At 38.9% G+C, this 14984-nt stretch overlaps 2 protein-coding genes across 2 annotated transcripts; both read right to left on the bottom strand.

Moving 5' to 3' along the window:
* Positions 1-613: 613 nt before the first annotated feature.
* Positions 614-7558, bottom strand: LOC113742214 (cytochrome c1-2, heme protein, mitochondrial-like). Its single transcript, XM_027269985.2, has 8 exons — positions 7427-7558; positions 7154-7247; positions 5575-5795; positions 3785-4064; positions 3630-3701; positions 1321-1437; positions 1157-1222; positions 614-1082 (listed from the first exon to the last, which is right to left on the bottom strand). Exons 2-8 carry the CDS (start codon positions 7220-7222, stop codon positions 966-968), a joined length of 942 nt encoding a protein of 313 aa, XP_027125786.1. The 5' UTR covers positions 7223-7247; positions 7427-7558; the 3' UTR covers positions 614-965.
* A 902-nt stretch (positions 7559-8460) lies between these two features.
* Positions 8461-14730, bottom strand: LOC113742213 (ABC transporter C family member 3). Its single transcript, XM_027269984.2, has 10 exons — positions 12072-14730; positions 11870-11956; positions 11145-11783; positions 10867-11031; positions 10485-10779; positions 10178-10392; positions 9587-9892; positions 9436-9499; positions 9104-9343; positions 8461-9014 (listed from the first exon to the last, which is right to left on the bottom strand). The coding sequence occupies exons 1-10, from the start codon at positions 14508-14510 to the stop codon at positions 8899-8901; spliced, it is 4566 nt and encodes a 1521-aa protein (XP_027125785.2). The 5' UTR covers positions 14511-14730; the 3' UTR covers positions 8461-8898.
* Positions 14731-14984: the final 254 nt, after the last annotated feature.

Raw genomic sequence — 14984 nt, 5'->3', positions numbered from 1 at the left:
CCTTAGCTTTCATGATGTAGATTGGCGAGAAGAGAGTGCTAGAAATTCATATAATGATGAAACCCTAAACAAATAAGCATAACATGCAAGGAGTTTACACTAAGCACAAGAAGAAATAGTATCTAAACATGAAAAAGATTAAACTACCACCAATACATATCCCTGGTAAGAAGAAAGGAATTTGCTAATACAAAGTCATGATAAAAGAAACAACAATTCATCTGCTTCCAAACTTCAAAAGAAGTTACAGGTGTGGAGACACAAGACAGACACCATGATGAACCTGGATTCTACCTCTAAACCTGTGTCCTCCTTACATTTCGTAAAATGGTTATTGTGTTTTTCATGGTACCAAAAGTACATTATTTTTAGATGAAGCATCCATATATTTTAGATGGAATCAAAATGAGAAAAACGAGAAAATGTTCTTTCTGGGACGGCTTCAAAACCTATCCGCATCCGCATGCACCGTTCAGTCTCGGATCCACACATTCAGACTACTACTATAGTCTAATTTGTTGTTCATTCAAACATTATCTGATCATTTATTTGATGGCTGGAAGACGATGAAATCGTAGAAAGCAGACATATCTAACCTTGCAAAGGACGTGAATGAAGAAAAAGGTACCCTTACATTACAAAAATTTCAGTGTCAATTTTGCATAATAACTGCAGCTCTCTCGAGGGACAAATTCACCACTCTACCATATAGACTAACCAAAACAAAAGACTTATAAAATTAGATTTCTAAGCGGTCCAAAATGAAGACCAAAAAAGCTTTCGCTTTGTATTCGTCTCTTATTTTACCTCACCGTGTGGAAGGAGGTTGCTCTGCTAGCACAAATTACCACCAAGCAGGTTGAACAAACTTAACACAGCAGAGAGACACATATTGTAGCAAGAAACAAATATTATTCCCTGATTTCAATCCTCTGATAAACATCAAGGAGAAGAATAAACCGAGTTTAGTTGACAACATCGAGGACCAGCTTACGTGACTTCAAAACCGACCATTTCAAACGCCTGTAGTAAGCAGCTTGAAGGAGTGCCAGTGACAGTACAAATATCCACTTGAATCCCATCTGAGGTGTGAAGATATGTAAGTGAAATTATATTCTAGGAATTCTCATGTTCCACAACTTAGAACCCTACTTACCAGCTTTCTTTCTTCCATCTCTGGCTCCGCAGCCCACGACAAAAATGTCACAACATCTTTCCCCATCTACAATTTCAAGGCAATAGAATGATATGATTAGTGCTAACCAAAACAATGGATGTTTACCAGTAACAACCTCAAAGGTCATGAAAGAAGACACCAACCTGAGCTTCTGTTGCAGGAGTACCATCTTCATACTCCAAGGCACCATCATTAAGCATTTTGGGCATAGCAATAGCACCACCAGGGAAGTAAGGATTATAGTGCAATCCTTCTCGAATCTACAATAACATAACAAGCCAAAACATTAAGCCACAATACCAACCATATTGCCCACAAAAAAAAAGGGAGTAACCCGTCAACTGAAGGAAACTATTATTTTGCTCCAGTTATAGACATGTTATATTAGTCAACCATACAAATACAGGCATTTTCTCTTTTTTGACATGTGCTAGTCTTCACAATTCACATTGCCTGCAAAATCATGGCAATCATCACAAAGTCCAATATCTAAATGACAGAGAAACAGAGCCAGGAGGAAAATGAGCCAAAGAACCACCAATGGCTTCAAGGAAGTCCAGAGAAGAAGTCCTTCCAAACCTCCAATCGAGTTCAATATCATACATTTTTCAGTTTTTTTACTCTGGAACATTTAAGGAAATGCTTGCCAGAGTGGATTCCTATAAACAGACATGGTTTAGAAACAGAATCCTTAACCCTGTTCTCTGGCTTTGCCTATTAGCAGAAGTTATAGACTGATATAAACTAAAGGAAAGGTAGATTGAAGGTGGATTGTGGTATTAAACTGGACTGGAAGATCGATCTATGGAACAAATTTTCTTTTTCGGGTATCCACTGCTACTATTCAGGCTGTGGTATTAACTGTGCATCTCATGCAAGCAGCTATGAGGTGGGGGTATTCCAAGGAAATTGCTCTAAGAGATGGCAGCAAAAGATGTTACGCCATCCGCTTTACGTAGTGCGAAAGAAATCATCACATTTATTTCATGGGCATGTCAGTTTGCCAAAGAGAAGGAATGTTGAAAAGACCCTGGCAATGGCACAGGGCACAGGTGGACCAAATCTCTGTTGCATAAGGTGAAGAGATGAAAAAAGATTGCCTGAAAAGTCAAAAGCAAATAGGAGGAAAAAGGGATCATCCAAAGAACAGCTATACATCACAATACTCACAAAATGCCACCAAATAGTCACCAGAGTGGCAGAGCACTAGAGATAGTCAAAGCTTCAAGTTTTTGATACTACAAGCTCCGACAGCTTGGAGAAGGATAACGCTTCCAATGACATTAAAGATTCTGTCTAGTTAAATGACTGATTTTGTTCAGATATTAGAAATGCCCGAAAGCTGACTCCAGAGTTATCACAGAGATCTGTGGTTTGGCACTGTATATTACCCAAATGGTCATCCATGACCATCCTCCATTTTAAATCATAATCGGTCCTCAAAATCTTCAATTTCATACTAGAAAATATACACTACAACACATCTCTGCTTGTCTTTGTGTACAAAGATTGACAACAGAATAACTCGTCTCCTACTGCAGTACAAATAGCCCATATATGCTCAGAGTGTACGCAACTCTGTGGAACTATGCTGCTTGAACCCATGTATGCTGGAAATCAACAGTGGCATGTTGGATGCACCATATGCCAACAAGTTTTTCAGATGATGATGGCTATAAATTGGTTGGACAATAACTTATAATTATCCGAGAACTGAAAGAAAAGCCATAGGGTTCTAACAAGCAAAAGCCATTTCATCAAAGGAAGATGTGATAGAAATATTCTCTAGGATACAATCCTTCTTGCTGGTTCCTAATTGACAATTACCAAGATAATGAAAAAATTTTATTCTTTAACGGCTCTATTTGGTCACAGGTATCTAAGTAACATAATTATTTAGTCATCTGTTGGAAGTACAATTGTTAGTCCTGATTACAATAGGATTCATCTTTAGGAAACTTTTTCTTTTCTGAATCTCTTCGCAACTGATGACTGAAGAGTTGATTTACTAAAATTTTGGTTATCACTGAGTAGCGTTATTCTGCTGCTCCCTCCCCCTCCACGGTTTCTTCTTCTCTCCTCTTCCTCTAGTTACAATATGTGGGTACTTTTCCCAGTGTCAAAGTTGTCCTTAAAAATATTTGAACACTAAGATTAACAAGTTTTCCTATGATATTCCTACATCAACTGTTTTTATCTTGTATGGCAATGGTATGCGCCATTTTATGCTGTACGTTTTTTAGGGTTAAGCCTACTCCATGCATAGTTTGGTTACTTGATCTTTCAATAAAAAAACAGCAGAAATACAACAAAAAAAAGGAAGAAAAACATGACAACCTTCTGAAGCATCTTCCTATCGTGATAATGTTTTTTGTCCATAGTAAAATATAGTGCGGTTATAGACAATAGAAAACCATTAGACCAGCTGTTCATCAAAAGAAACTGAACTTACTGAAACACCAGCAGGAGGATCACGATAACCAGTTAAAAGGGCAAATACATAGTTTTGACCTTCGTGACGAGCCTAAAATGAAAAAGAAGAGCGTTAGACATTACATAGATATTTCATTCAAAAAAAAAAAAAAGAATCTGGAAGGACTAAGATACTTTGGTGATGAGACTCAAGTCTGGAGGATAGGCGCCTCCATTGGCAAATCTCGCTGCTTGTTCATTTGCATATGGCTGTGGGAAACGGTCACTTAGTTTCCCAGGACGAGTGAACATCTCACCCTCATCGTTAGGCCCATCAACCACCTCAATCTCAGCAGCCATAGCTTTTGTTTCCTCCTCTGTATACGCCACACCCACCAAGTCACGATATGAAATCAGAGACATGGAATGACAGGATGCACACACTTCCTGGTAAACCTGGTGACCACGACGGATCCTGTTTGCATAAAATGACCACAATGATTTAGATTATTAAACAAAGTCAATCAACTACAAAGCATTCATGCATATTCTGCTCCAGTAGCATCCATCATCTTTGTAAATCTACAATCCGTGGACTCAATATTGCACAATAGAAATGATGAGACATAATTTTGCTTCAAATTGCCAGTTATGAAACATGAATAGCATATTTGTAGACTCTATGGAATCTATTAGTGCAGAAGCATGATAGTATCACATTACATCCAGGCATAATTCCAAGCCAAGGACAATCAATATGCATCGCGCACTTCTAGTAAGATGACGGATGTGTGTGCTTTTCTTTTACTGTTCAAGCCATGGGATGATAAAAAAAAAAACCTCGTTTTCATTAACTATCAAGAGCTTCAAACAGAGGTGAATAGTTTTTCCACATTATTTATGCACTGACACTAGATAAACAGAACATTGGCCAATCAATTCCATGTTTTATATACAATTCAGGGAGATCAAATGGCAACATAGAATGCAAAAATGAAGAGACGTTGGAGGCTTTTGAACTACAAAATTGGAATCCTAAACTGGTGCAGGTATTAATAGTGCTTGGTACACCAAATTGTGCCATCAGCTATAGCATTTTCATATACCGAAAGTGGGAAATGGTGATATCAGTGACTGACCTCTGGGCTTTTAGTCCATTTCATGGTTAATTCCTCAGCTATTTAAATAAAAAAAAGAAGCCACAAAGAAACATCCACACACACAACATGAGGAGCACCAAAATGCCTCTCTACTCTCCCTCTTATCCATAATCTTTTCTCTACCCCTTCCTTTGCCCACACCTTCTTCTGCTTAAGTGAAGCTGATATGAAATTTGGATAGGGAAAAATAGTCACAAGATGTTTAACCATAAACTTTTTGACAGTTTATTAAGCAAGGTTCTGTCCTTTACTGGGAAAATTTATGCTCTAAAATAGGATTAGGAGGTTGAAGGACTGTTTTAGTTCAACATTTTGTACCATTAAACATGGCTTGAGAGGTTGGTACAGCAGAGCAGCCATAAGTATGATGTTAGCAAACTTAATGGTGCAAATGGACTCTGCAGGGAAAAGGGAGACCAGTTATATTTGAAATATAAGGAACAAATCAGAAATGGACTTAACGGAGCAAATGGGCATCGCTAAAAGTACTTGGGTTTCATTGCAGGGATAAAATAAGAAAAGAACCAATCTTCAACAAACCAAACTGCTAAAATTGCAATTACACCAACTCCACATTTTAACCAAATACTTTTCTCTAGCATATGATTCCCAACACACTTCTGTACCATAAAAAAACCAAACTGCCCCCAGATTAATTTTTTCCTAAAAGAAAGGGGTGTGGAGAGCAGTAGAGCATCTCGCACCAGATCAAGTAGTTATCTTGCTGCAGCAGTGACTGAATTTTCAGAAGACTCAAAGATCCACTTGCAATACAAGTAAAGAACATAGAGCTCAAAATAACTAGAAAGTTTTAGTGAGACTCACGAGGCATGGTCATATGAACTGAGGATTCCTTTATGAGGCCAAGGATAACTTGCAACCCCCAAACCATGTTCAGCCTCATCAGCAGATGCTACTGATGCAAAACTTAGAAGCCCTGATACACCAGCCCCAGCTAGAGCCAATGCTCTAAGAGATTTCATGCTAGCAGATCCCACATCCTCTGGACCTTTCTTGGAAACAAGGGATGACAAAAATGGAGAGGCCTGCAAGATGAAGCACGATGGTCTAATAGTTAACAAGTCCAAGGCCAAATTAACCAGAAAAGCACTTCATTACTTGTTGACACAGAACAATTCTAAATATGAAATTTTGAGTCATAAATTGAATCCCAGATAACGGCAATGTTAAGGAAAACAAATTTTCTCTCAGATCAAAGAGTGGATTAAGGTTAGACCCTTTTTTTTCCACTCTGCTTTTGATTTATGCATAACCATGCAACAACATAGCACAGCTCAGGGAAATGAGAGGACAACACCACATAAAAAGAAACAAAACTACACTATTGACCTGCAGAAAGTGGTGATTTCCAAAGTTAAACTTGATGACACAGGTACCGTGATAACCCTTTTTCAAAAGCCTGGGTATTAGACATTACTCATCATCTCTCCAGTATCCTTTGCACTTAGCCCGTGTCTCTTGAATATCTTTTAAAGTACTAAAACACAAAACCCTCAAAGTAAGAGGTGAATGATTTTAGTAAAATATAATCCCTAGGAAGCCTAACAAACAACCATCCATGGCAATAGCTTGGCTTGGTTCCCGACTTTTATGTTCACGTGTAACTTCTATAATTGAAAAATAAATAAATAAATAAAGAAGATAGAAGCCATACATGCAACCACAACCCAACCAAATGCCGTTCTCCCCTTGGAGGATAGTCTAGCTGAGATATATTTGTACCCTCCAAAAATGTGTCCGTTATTGGTTATTTCTCTCTCTAACACATTGGACCTTAAATGACAAAGCTTAAAATCATGTGTCTACAAAGAATTCTAGACACAAACACGTCTATTCACCTGTAAACATTAGATAAACGCTAAAAGTCGCTATCTTTATAGCAGACAATCTAGTAAGGTGCAAGCAGGGAAAAGAAAATGAAGCAAACTGAAACAGATAAAAAGTTCAATTAACCTAACAAATACGCGGACTCGCAATGAACAAACTAAACACAAAATTCAACAGCAGAAATTCACAAAAAGCTAAAAAAGAAAATCTTCTGATTGAGCTGCTTTGAGAGAAAGATTCAGTCATCTAAAATTATCACGCCATAGATGATTTCCAAGAATAACCTAAACACCAAACCGGTTCCAACGAACGCAAAATAGTCAACGCAATACCGTCAAGTCACTCGCCTCTCACTGCTTTTCCAGCCAAAGGCATTCTTCATTTAATCACATTCATACATCAACTTTTAATTACATATACTGTAAAACCCAAAAACTACAACCTGTTTTTCCAGCCCAAAACACCGATATCCCAGCTATTTAAACAGGAAAGAGAAATCATTTCTACGCACATAATGCCCCCAAAAAAAATCAAGAAAATATAGTAAAAATCTCACAGTGGTTTTCGTCGACTGAAGCCTTTCCCTCAACCTGTGGAAGGCTGCTCTACCTCCGGCTCCGAACATTTTCACCACTCAAAAGCAAACAACCCTTTTCATTAACAAAAAAAATCAATAGACCCACATCGAAACGGAATGAAATCAATAGAATGAGCTTAAAAAATTTCCAAATCTCGGGTGAAAATCAAAAGGGGCCCTAATTATAAAATTGTTTTGAGGTTAACGAAGTTAAAAGATGGCGGAGCAGGAGAGGATATTGATACTACTTACCTGGGCTGCTTGAATAAAAAGTGGGAGTTTTGATTGCGTCTTCGATCTGATTGTTGCGGCTGAAAAAGTATTGGAAGGACTCTTCTGCCGGTAGATGTGCCGAGGAAAGGGAAGAAAAGAGAACCAACAAACTTCGCATAAATTACATTTTACCTCCTACATTTATACATTGCCTCACTTTGCCCCCTTCAATTTGTTATTTCTCACTTTCCCCCTTCTAAACCTTTGAGATAAACAAGTGCCCTTTGTGTATTTTTCTTTTCTTTTTCGCTGGCTTTTGTTATTTTATTTGCAAAATGGATTGATGGCAAACTTTGCGCTACAAAAGCATTGATCAATTAATCAATTATTTATATATAATAGGATTAAGTAATGTAATAATCATAAAAGTAAAGTAAGAATTTAATAACGTTATTTTTAAAAAATAATTGCACAAAAATATGTTAATCTCGACTACCACCACGTACTTGAACTAGTTTATGGCACTGGGGCTAGTAGAGTAATCTGGCTTATATGAAGACACGTAGGCATATTGAATTGAATACCCAGTCGCAACAATTCGTGTAAATATGCACCATTCATGATGAACCAAATATTCATGGTGAAAACGGCATTTCACTTGTTAATTGACAAGTACAAGCCTCAGAGATTGAATGACATTTTTCCTTTCTGCTGATAACCAGACTTTAGGGTGTTTGGGAGGGTACTTATGGCTTGTCGATTCAGTACACTTTGACCAAGTCTTGTTTGGATTGTAATTTTCTGAAATTTTTGTAAAAAATATATTGTAACGATTTGATATATGTGACATAAAAATATAATTGAAAAATTTATTTACGAAAAATGTAGAAATTTTTTGATAGAAAGTAGCTTTCCAAACAAGGCCACCGGCGCACAAAGATCCGGATTTTTTGTAAAAAAAAATTACTGTAACAATTTGATATATGTGAAATAAAACGTTGATTGGATTTTGGGGCTCTACAAAGATTTAAACGCTTAATAATATTCCAATGATTTAAATAGCGCCTGGTACATACAAAAGAAGGACATGTACTTAATCCTCCGATCTTTTATTACCAGAAAACTGAAATTTAGTTTAGAGTACATAACATGGATGAAATGATCTAACTCAAAATGAAGCTGCATCAACTGATTCGCCATCAAGATTGCAGAATATGAGTTGGGCTATAACCTGCTTCCACCTGCCGTGTGCAGGTGAGCTTCAACTGAGTCTTGGACATAATTAGTCATCTAGCAGCATAGGAATGTCCCTCCTTGCGAGAGCACCATAAGCTTGAAGGTAACTTTGCCTTTCAAGAAAATGAATTTAGACACCATGCTGAAGCTATAAGCTCTAGCCTCACCTTTATACTTGCTATGCAGAACTCACGACATGCGGATACTGTTAGTTTTCGTCATTATCATGCACATCACAGCAGACAAAATAAACCAACACTTTATTCGGCTGTTTTCTAGGTCTCTCCAAAGCTAGAAGTTGATCTCGTGCTGTATTCAGCTACAAGCTTGGAAAATGAAGATGTCTTGTCTTCCAGTAACCTTGTCGGAGAATCATATTCTTCGATAAGACCTACACGAGAGGAAGAAATTGTGGACAAAGGCAAAATAGTAGTGTAACCAAAGAAAACCTGACATTGAATTCTTAAGGTTATAGAGTACCATGATCCAGCAGCAGGACCATGTCACTGCCCAACACGGATGTTATTCTGTGTGCAATTGTAATTACTGTTGAATCAGTAAAATGTTGCCTAAGAGTTTGCTGGATCAGATTATCAGTTGCCGTATCAACTGATGCTGTGGCCTCATCAAGCACCAGAACCTTGCTTTTCTTGAGCAGCACACGACCAAGACATACCAGCTGCCTTTGACCAACACTCCAGTTCTCTCCATTCTCAGAAACTGCAATCACCGAGGGGAATATTATGATTAAGCAGCAGCAATAAGTATAGTTATAAAGACACCAAATTAGAAAAATTTGTAGACTAGAAGACCTGCAGACTCAAGCTTCGCTTCCTTTTTCCTAACTTCTTCTCCAAGCTGGCATTTATCCAGAACCTAACGTAAAGAAAAAAGCTCATCAACAGGTTTCAGGAAGTCACTAAAACTGATCTGACACAATTTTCATTCGAAAAGCAAGCTAACCTCCCAAATCTGTTCATCAGTATACTCTTCAAGTGGATCCAAATTTGTCCGCACTGTTCCCTCAAACATGGTTGGATCCTGTGGAATTATACTCAATCGAGATCGCAAATCATGTAGTCCGATAGAAGAGATATTAATACCATCTATCTTTATTTGTCCACCAGCTGGATCAACAATTCGGAAGAGGGTCTGTATAAGTGTTGATTTACCGCTTCCCGTCCTCCCTACAATTCCAGTCTTTTTTCCTCCAAAGAAAGTGCACGTTAAGCCTCTTAATACTAGCGGCATATGCGGAGCATATCGGACCTACAATTATAGTAGATGATATTAATAGTCATTTTCTCCACAAGAGGCACATAATTACTAAAAGTCCATGTATATCCAATAATTTGGAAATTCATCTCTTTTCTTGTTGGCAAATTTGATAAGTGTAGATGCCTTAGTAAATTATGGAAGCAATGAGTGAATTGTGCAAATACCCCAGGGGGAGTTTTTGGAGAATAGCCAAATAAAAATAGCATCCTGCCTCAATTTTGACGCTTTTGATGAGCCGTGTGTTGATCATTTTTCAATTTTTCCAGAATAATTTACCTTAAGATCACAAATATCAACTTCCCCTTGTGATGGCCAGTGATTGTCGGGTCTATCTGATTCAACCACAAGTGGAGGCTCACTAGGAATACTCATATACTGGAGAATTCTTTCAACTGATATGATTTTATTCTCCATCAGACAAATGACCCACACAACCCAAGCTTGTATCATGTTCAGGTTAAGCCCATATGTGACTGCCAATCCCGCAACACCTTCAGATTTCAATATGGAAAGCAATTAGACAATCTCAGAATACCATCAGCAATAGCGATCTGGTACAGATGGTAAATTAAAAGCTACTCACCTGGATCAATTGTTCCTTCAGGAATAGAGACCAAGAAAACTAATAAAAAGGTAAAAGTGATCAGAGACAGAATGTCTAAGCGAAAGCAAAGCCACTCCATTGCAGCAGCAGTATGAAACTTTGGACGAGAATAACCATCAATCAGCTTCATACTTGTGTCCTGGAATCTAGTTTCCTGATCAAAACTTCTAATTGTACTGGATCCTGAGATGGTCTCGGCAAAATGCTGAATAACTGGAGCTTTACAGACCCCAACAAGTCTTGCCAGTTCTCTTGCTGAAGATATATAATATCGCTGCATACAACAAAAATAAGAACCCTTCCACCAATCCATAATGATGTGCAACACTTGCTAATTATTGATAAGCAAATATAAAGGTACCTGTAACCAAATGCAGATTGATATTGCAGGAATGACAATGATGATGATCTGCCATGAAACTTGTGTCATTACTGCAATAATTCCCAAAAGCTGTATTGTGGAGAATGCAAACGACCCAACTTGGTATGGAATATTCAAATCCACGGCAGATTGGTCTGTAGAAGCCTGTGGTAGGAAAGAGCAGCTAAGTACAACTTCAAAGTTAAAACTTCTAGATGCATTAATGTAAATGTGATATTAAAGTTTTTGACAGTCAAGGAATTTCATTGTTGACTTACTCGGTTGAGAATTCGTCCACTTGGGGTGGCATCAAAAAAGGACATCGGAGCACGAAAAATGCTGAAATGCATCTTATTGAAAAGTAGTGTGGCGGTCTGATACCCGGCTGTCGCAAGAAACAAGGATCTGAAAAGGATGCAAAAGGAACTTCCAATTGCCAAAGCAACATAGACAGTGATGAGAGTGGAGGTTGTTACTGGAGGAGCAACATCCTCTGAAACAGGTGTAGCCCAAGACATCCAGTAGTTGCTTCCAATTTGAAGTACTTGAAACAAAATCTGTGCCAACAAGATGAAGGGCACAAGAGCTCCTCCATACGCTGTTGTGATGTATTTCCAGTAAACTGGAAACCCAACCTTGCCTTTCTCTCTTTCTTCTTCTTGAACCAGCTGTCCTTTAGGCCCAGCACCATCATCAATTTTACCATTTTCACCATCTCCAGTTTCCTCTTTCTTTACTGCTTTCTTAGTGCTTCCCACCCCGCTACCATCCTCACTGATATTCGCTGACGTCACTTCAACAGAATCGAGCACAGACAGAGCCTCCCTGTGTGCACCCACAAGTTCCATAAAGTCACTTCCTGATTTCAGAATGTCATTGTAGTTTCCAGCCTGTGTAACTTTTCCGTCTTTCATAACCTGATGACAGAGATGTTAGGTTATTTAACTTTGTCTTAGGAGATGAGCTGCTAACTCAATAACACAATAAAGAAAGGATAACTGACCAAAATAAGATCTGCTGCTGGCAAAAACTCTACTTGATGAGTGACATAAACAACTGTTTTACGAGACAGAAGTCCCAGTATGCATTCCTGCAATTCAGAGATAATAAGAGGGAATTTTCCAGTTAAACTTAGTTCCACAGAGAAGGAGACCACAGAGAGAAAAATAAATTGTAAACACAATAAGAGAGGAGGACAGCATTACATTGAAGAGATGAGTTCCCGTATGAGCATCCACAGCACTAAATGGATCATCAAACAGATAGATGTCAGCATCCTGGTAGAGTGCACGTGCAATCTGTATTCTTTGCTTCTGTCCACCACTCAAATTGATACCTCTCTCACCTACAACAGTTTGATCACCAAATGAAAGAATTTCGAGGTCCTTCTTCAATGCACATGCTTCGAGAACACGATCATACTTCTCTCTTTCCATTTCCTTACCAAACAATATATTCTCTTCGATTTTTCCACTCTGTATCCACGGTGATTGAGCAACATAGGCCTTTGTGCCACACAGCTTAACAATCCCTGATAATTTGGGTATTTCTCCCAATATACATGAAAGTAAACTAGACTTGCCAGCACCAACAGCACCACAAATTGCTACCCTCATGCCGTGAGAAACATTGACATTTATATCTCTGAGAGACAGGCTAGAAGATTTCGCTTCCCAGGAGAAATTCCCATCAACAATCTCAATAGCTATGTCAGAGCTGCCCCTTGGGAGCTTCTTAATTACATCGTGTGGCAGGTCAGCAAGGGAAAGGAATGAAGCAATACGGTCCAGAGAAACTTTAGTCTGAACAATCATGGAAATTGTATCAGGAAGATTGTAAATGGGCTCTTGAAGGATCCTGAATGTTGCCAGGGCAGCTAATATCTTGCCCGTCTCCAATGGGATACCCATTAACACGCAAGCACCGAATGTAACTGCAGACACAAAAGTTGGAGCACCCCAGAAGACAAAGCTGGTCATAGCTGAAGTGTACATGAATTTTTTCAGCCATCCGGCTTCACTATTCCTGAGCTCCTGGATTTTGGCCAAAAACTTCATTTCCCAAGCCTGTAGCTTGAGGATTCTCATGTTCCTCAAGACTTCAGACATGGCCTTCATCCTTCTGTCTTTTGATTTCATCAGTTGATCCTGAAAGTTCTCTTGCAACTTTCCCAATGGTATATTAGCCAGCATCACTAATACTGTGGCAACCAATGTAGCAAGGGAAGCAAGTCCAAGATTCTTATACAAAATTGCCAATGCTAGAACAACCTGTATGAGAACCATCCAAGGATCATGCATATACCAGCCAAAATCACCAATTCTCTCTGCATCGACAGCCATGAAATTGATGATTTCGCCGCTTGTGTGCCCCTGCTTGGATTGGCACGAGAGGGTCAAGCCCTTGGTATAGATTTTCTCAACCAGGGAAGCCCTGGCTCTAAATCCAGCCTGCTGTACCCTAAAGAACCAGTGCCTCTGTGCCAAGCACTCAACAACCTTTGCACCAAAAAATGCAAAAACCAAGATATACCCTTCATTGTCGAACTCTGTCTGCCCGTTAAGGTACTGAACAAGAGTGTCGATGAGGGCTGGACCAACATAATTAGCCAATGTGTACAGAAGCACAAAAACAGCTGACAACAGAACTTCCTTCCACACAGTGGACATCAAGCCCTTCACCAGCATGAGTGTGGTAACTTTATTACTCCCCTGACACTCGGATTCTAGCTTATGCTCTAAAATTGGAAAGGCCTCTCTTACACTATCAGGTCCCATGAGCTGAGGAACATCCTCAAGGTCCAGAGTTTTCTTATTGCCAAGAGAAATCAAAGGGCCCATCCAAGAGAAACAAAGAACACTAAAAAGACTAGCACTAGCATAAGGAGTGAGATTCTCCTCCCCAGTAGCTTTCTTAGCCTCACTGACATAATTAGCACTAGCACTACCATTCAAAAGGGGTTCCTGAAGAAGGCTACCTTCCCCTTCATTTTTACCCAAAAACCCCACGACACAGAAAAATAAGCCCACTAACGTGGAACCAATGTCCGACACCCAAAACAGAGTTGTCAAAGATTGATGCTTTTTGTAGAAAGCAACGAAGTCTATGACAAGGCAATAGCAGGATACAAAGAAGAAAAGCACCCACCACACTCTCAAAACAGACGGGCACTTATTTTCACTCGATTCCAACAATAATTGGGCGTGCAAGAAGATTGAAACAAGTAACCAAGCTAGAGCCTTCAGGCTCAAATCAAAAAGGGTTATAATCTTTTCCTCCGACCAACCATTTCTGTACCAAAGGAAATGGTTCAATAAACAGAGACCAAGATTAAAGACCGCCAGAAACATACAGCCCAAAAGGGTTGCTTTATGACATGAAGAAACCTTAGCTCCCCTATTACTACCAGTACTACCACCGTGCTCCTTTGTAATCTGATCGGGTTTGGCCCCCTTGATTTTCTTGTAAACCCATGAGAAAAACAGAAGGAACAACAATACAAGGTGCAACAAACCAGATAAACCATGCAAGAAAACAGGGTCAAGGAAATCAAAGCTAAGGTGCAAAGGCATTATTGATGAGGAGGAGGAAGAAAACGCAGACATACCCTTTACGGACGGCATTAAGGTTTGAAGAGCTTCCATTGTTTGTCAGATGGATGAGGTCCGTCGACAGTACGTCTGTGCTTCTTGGGTGAAGCTTCTGTGTTTATTGTGCACTCTGCAGGCTTTGCATCTTATATATAAGGCGTGGGATGAATCATGTGTGATTGTGTGTGTTGAGCAAGCAATTCAAAAGAGAGTCGGGCTGTGCCTGCGTCTGACGGCAACTTCCACGAAGCAAAAAAAAAAAAGTCCTGTTCATACGTTGCAAGGAAATCAAATTATCAATAATAGAGAATATGATTAACATTTCTTAAAAAGCAAAGTCTTGGTCATGCGGAAATCAATCAATAATAGAAATCAAATTATTCATAATATAATATGATTAAGATTTTAGCTATTTAAGTTTCTGAAATTGGTTGTTGATGTGCATTAATGTCTATAATTTGTACTTTGATGTGGTTCCAATGGATGTGCATTAATGTATGCAGTCTTTATTTTATTTTTTCGATGAGT

The sequence above is a fragment of the Coffea arabica genome, chromosome 4e, assembly GCF_036785885.1.
Source record: "Coffea arabica cultivar ET-39 chromosome 4e, Coffea Arabica ET-39 HiFi, whole genome shotgun sequence".
NCBI lineage: Eukaryota > Viridiplantae > Streptophyta > Magnoliopsida > Gentianales > Rubiaceae > Coffea > Coffea arabica.
Note: the sequence above shows the minus strand (reverse complement) of the source record. Positions and strands in the feature narration are given on the sequence as shown.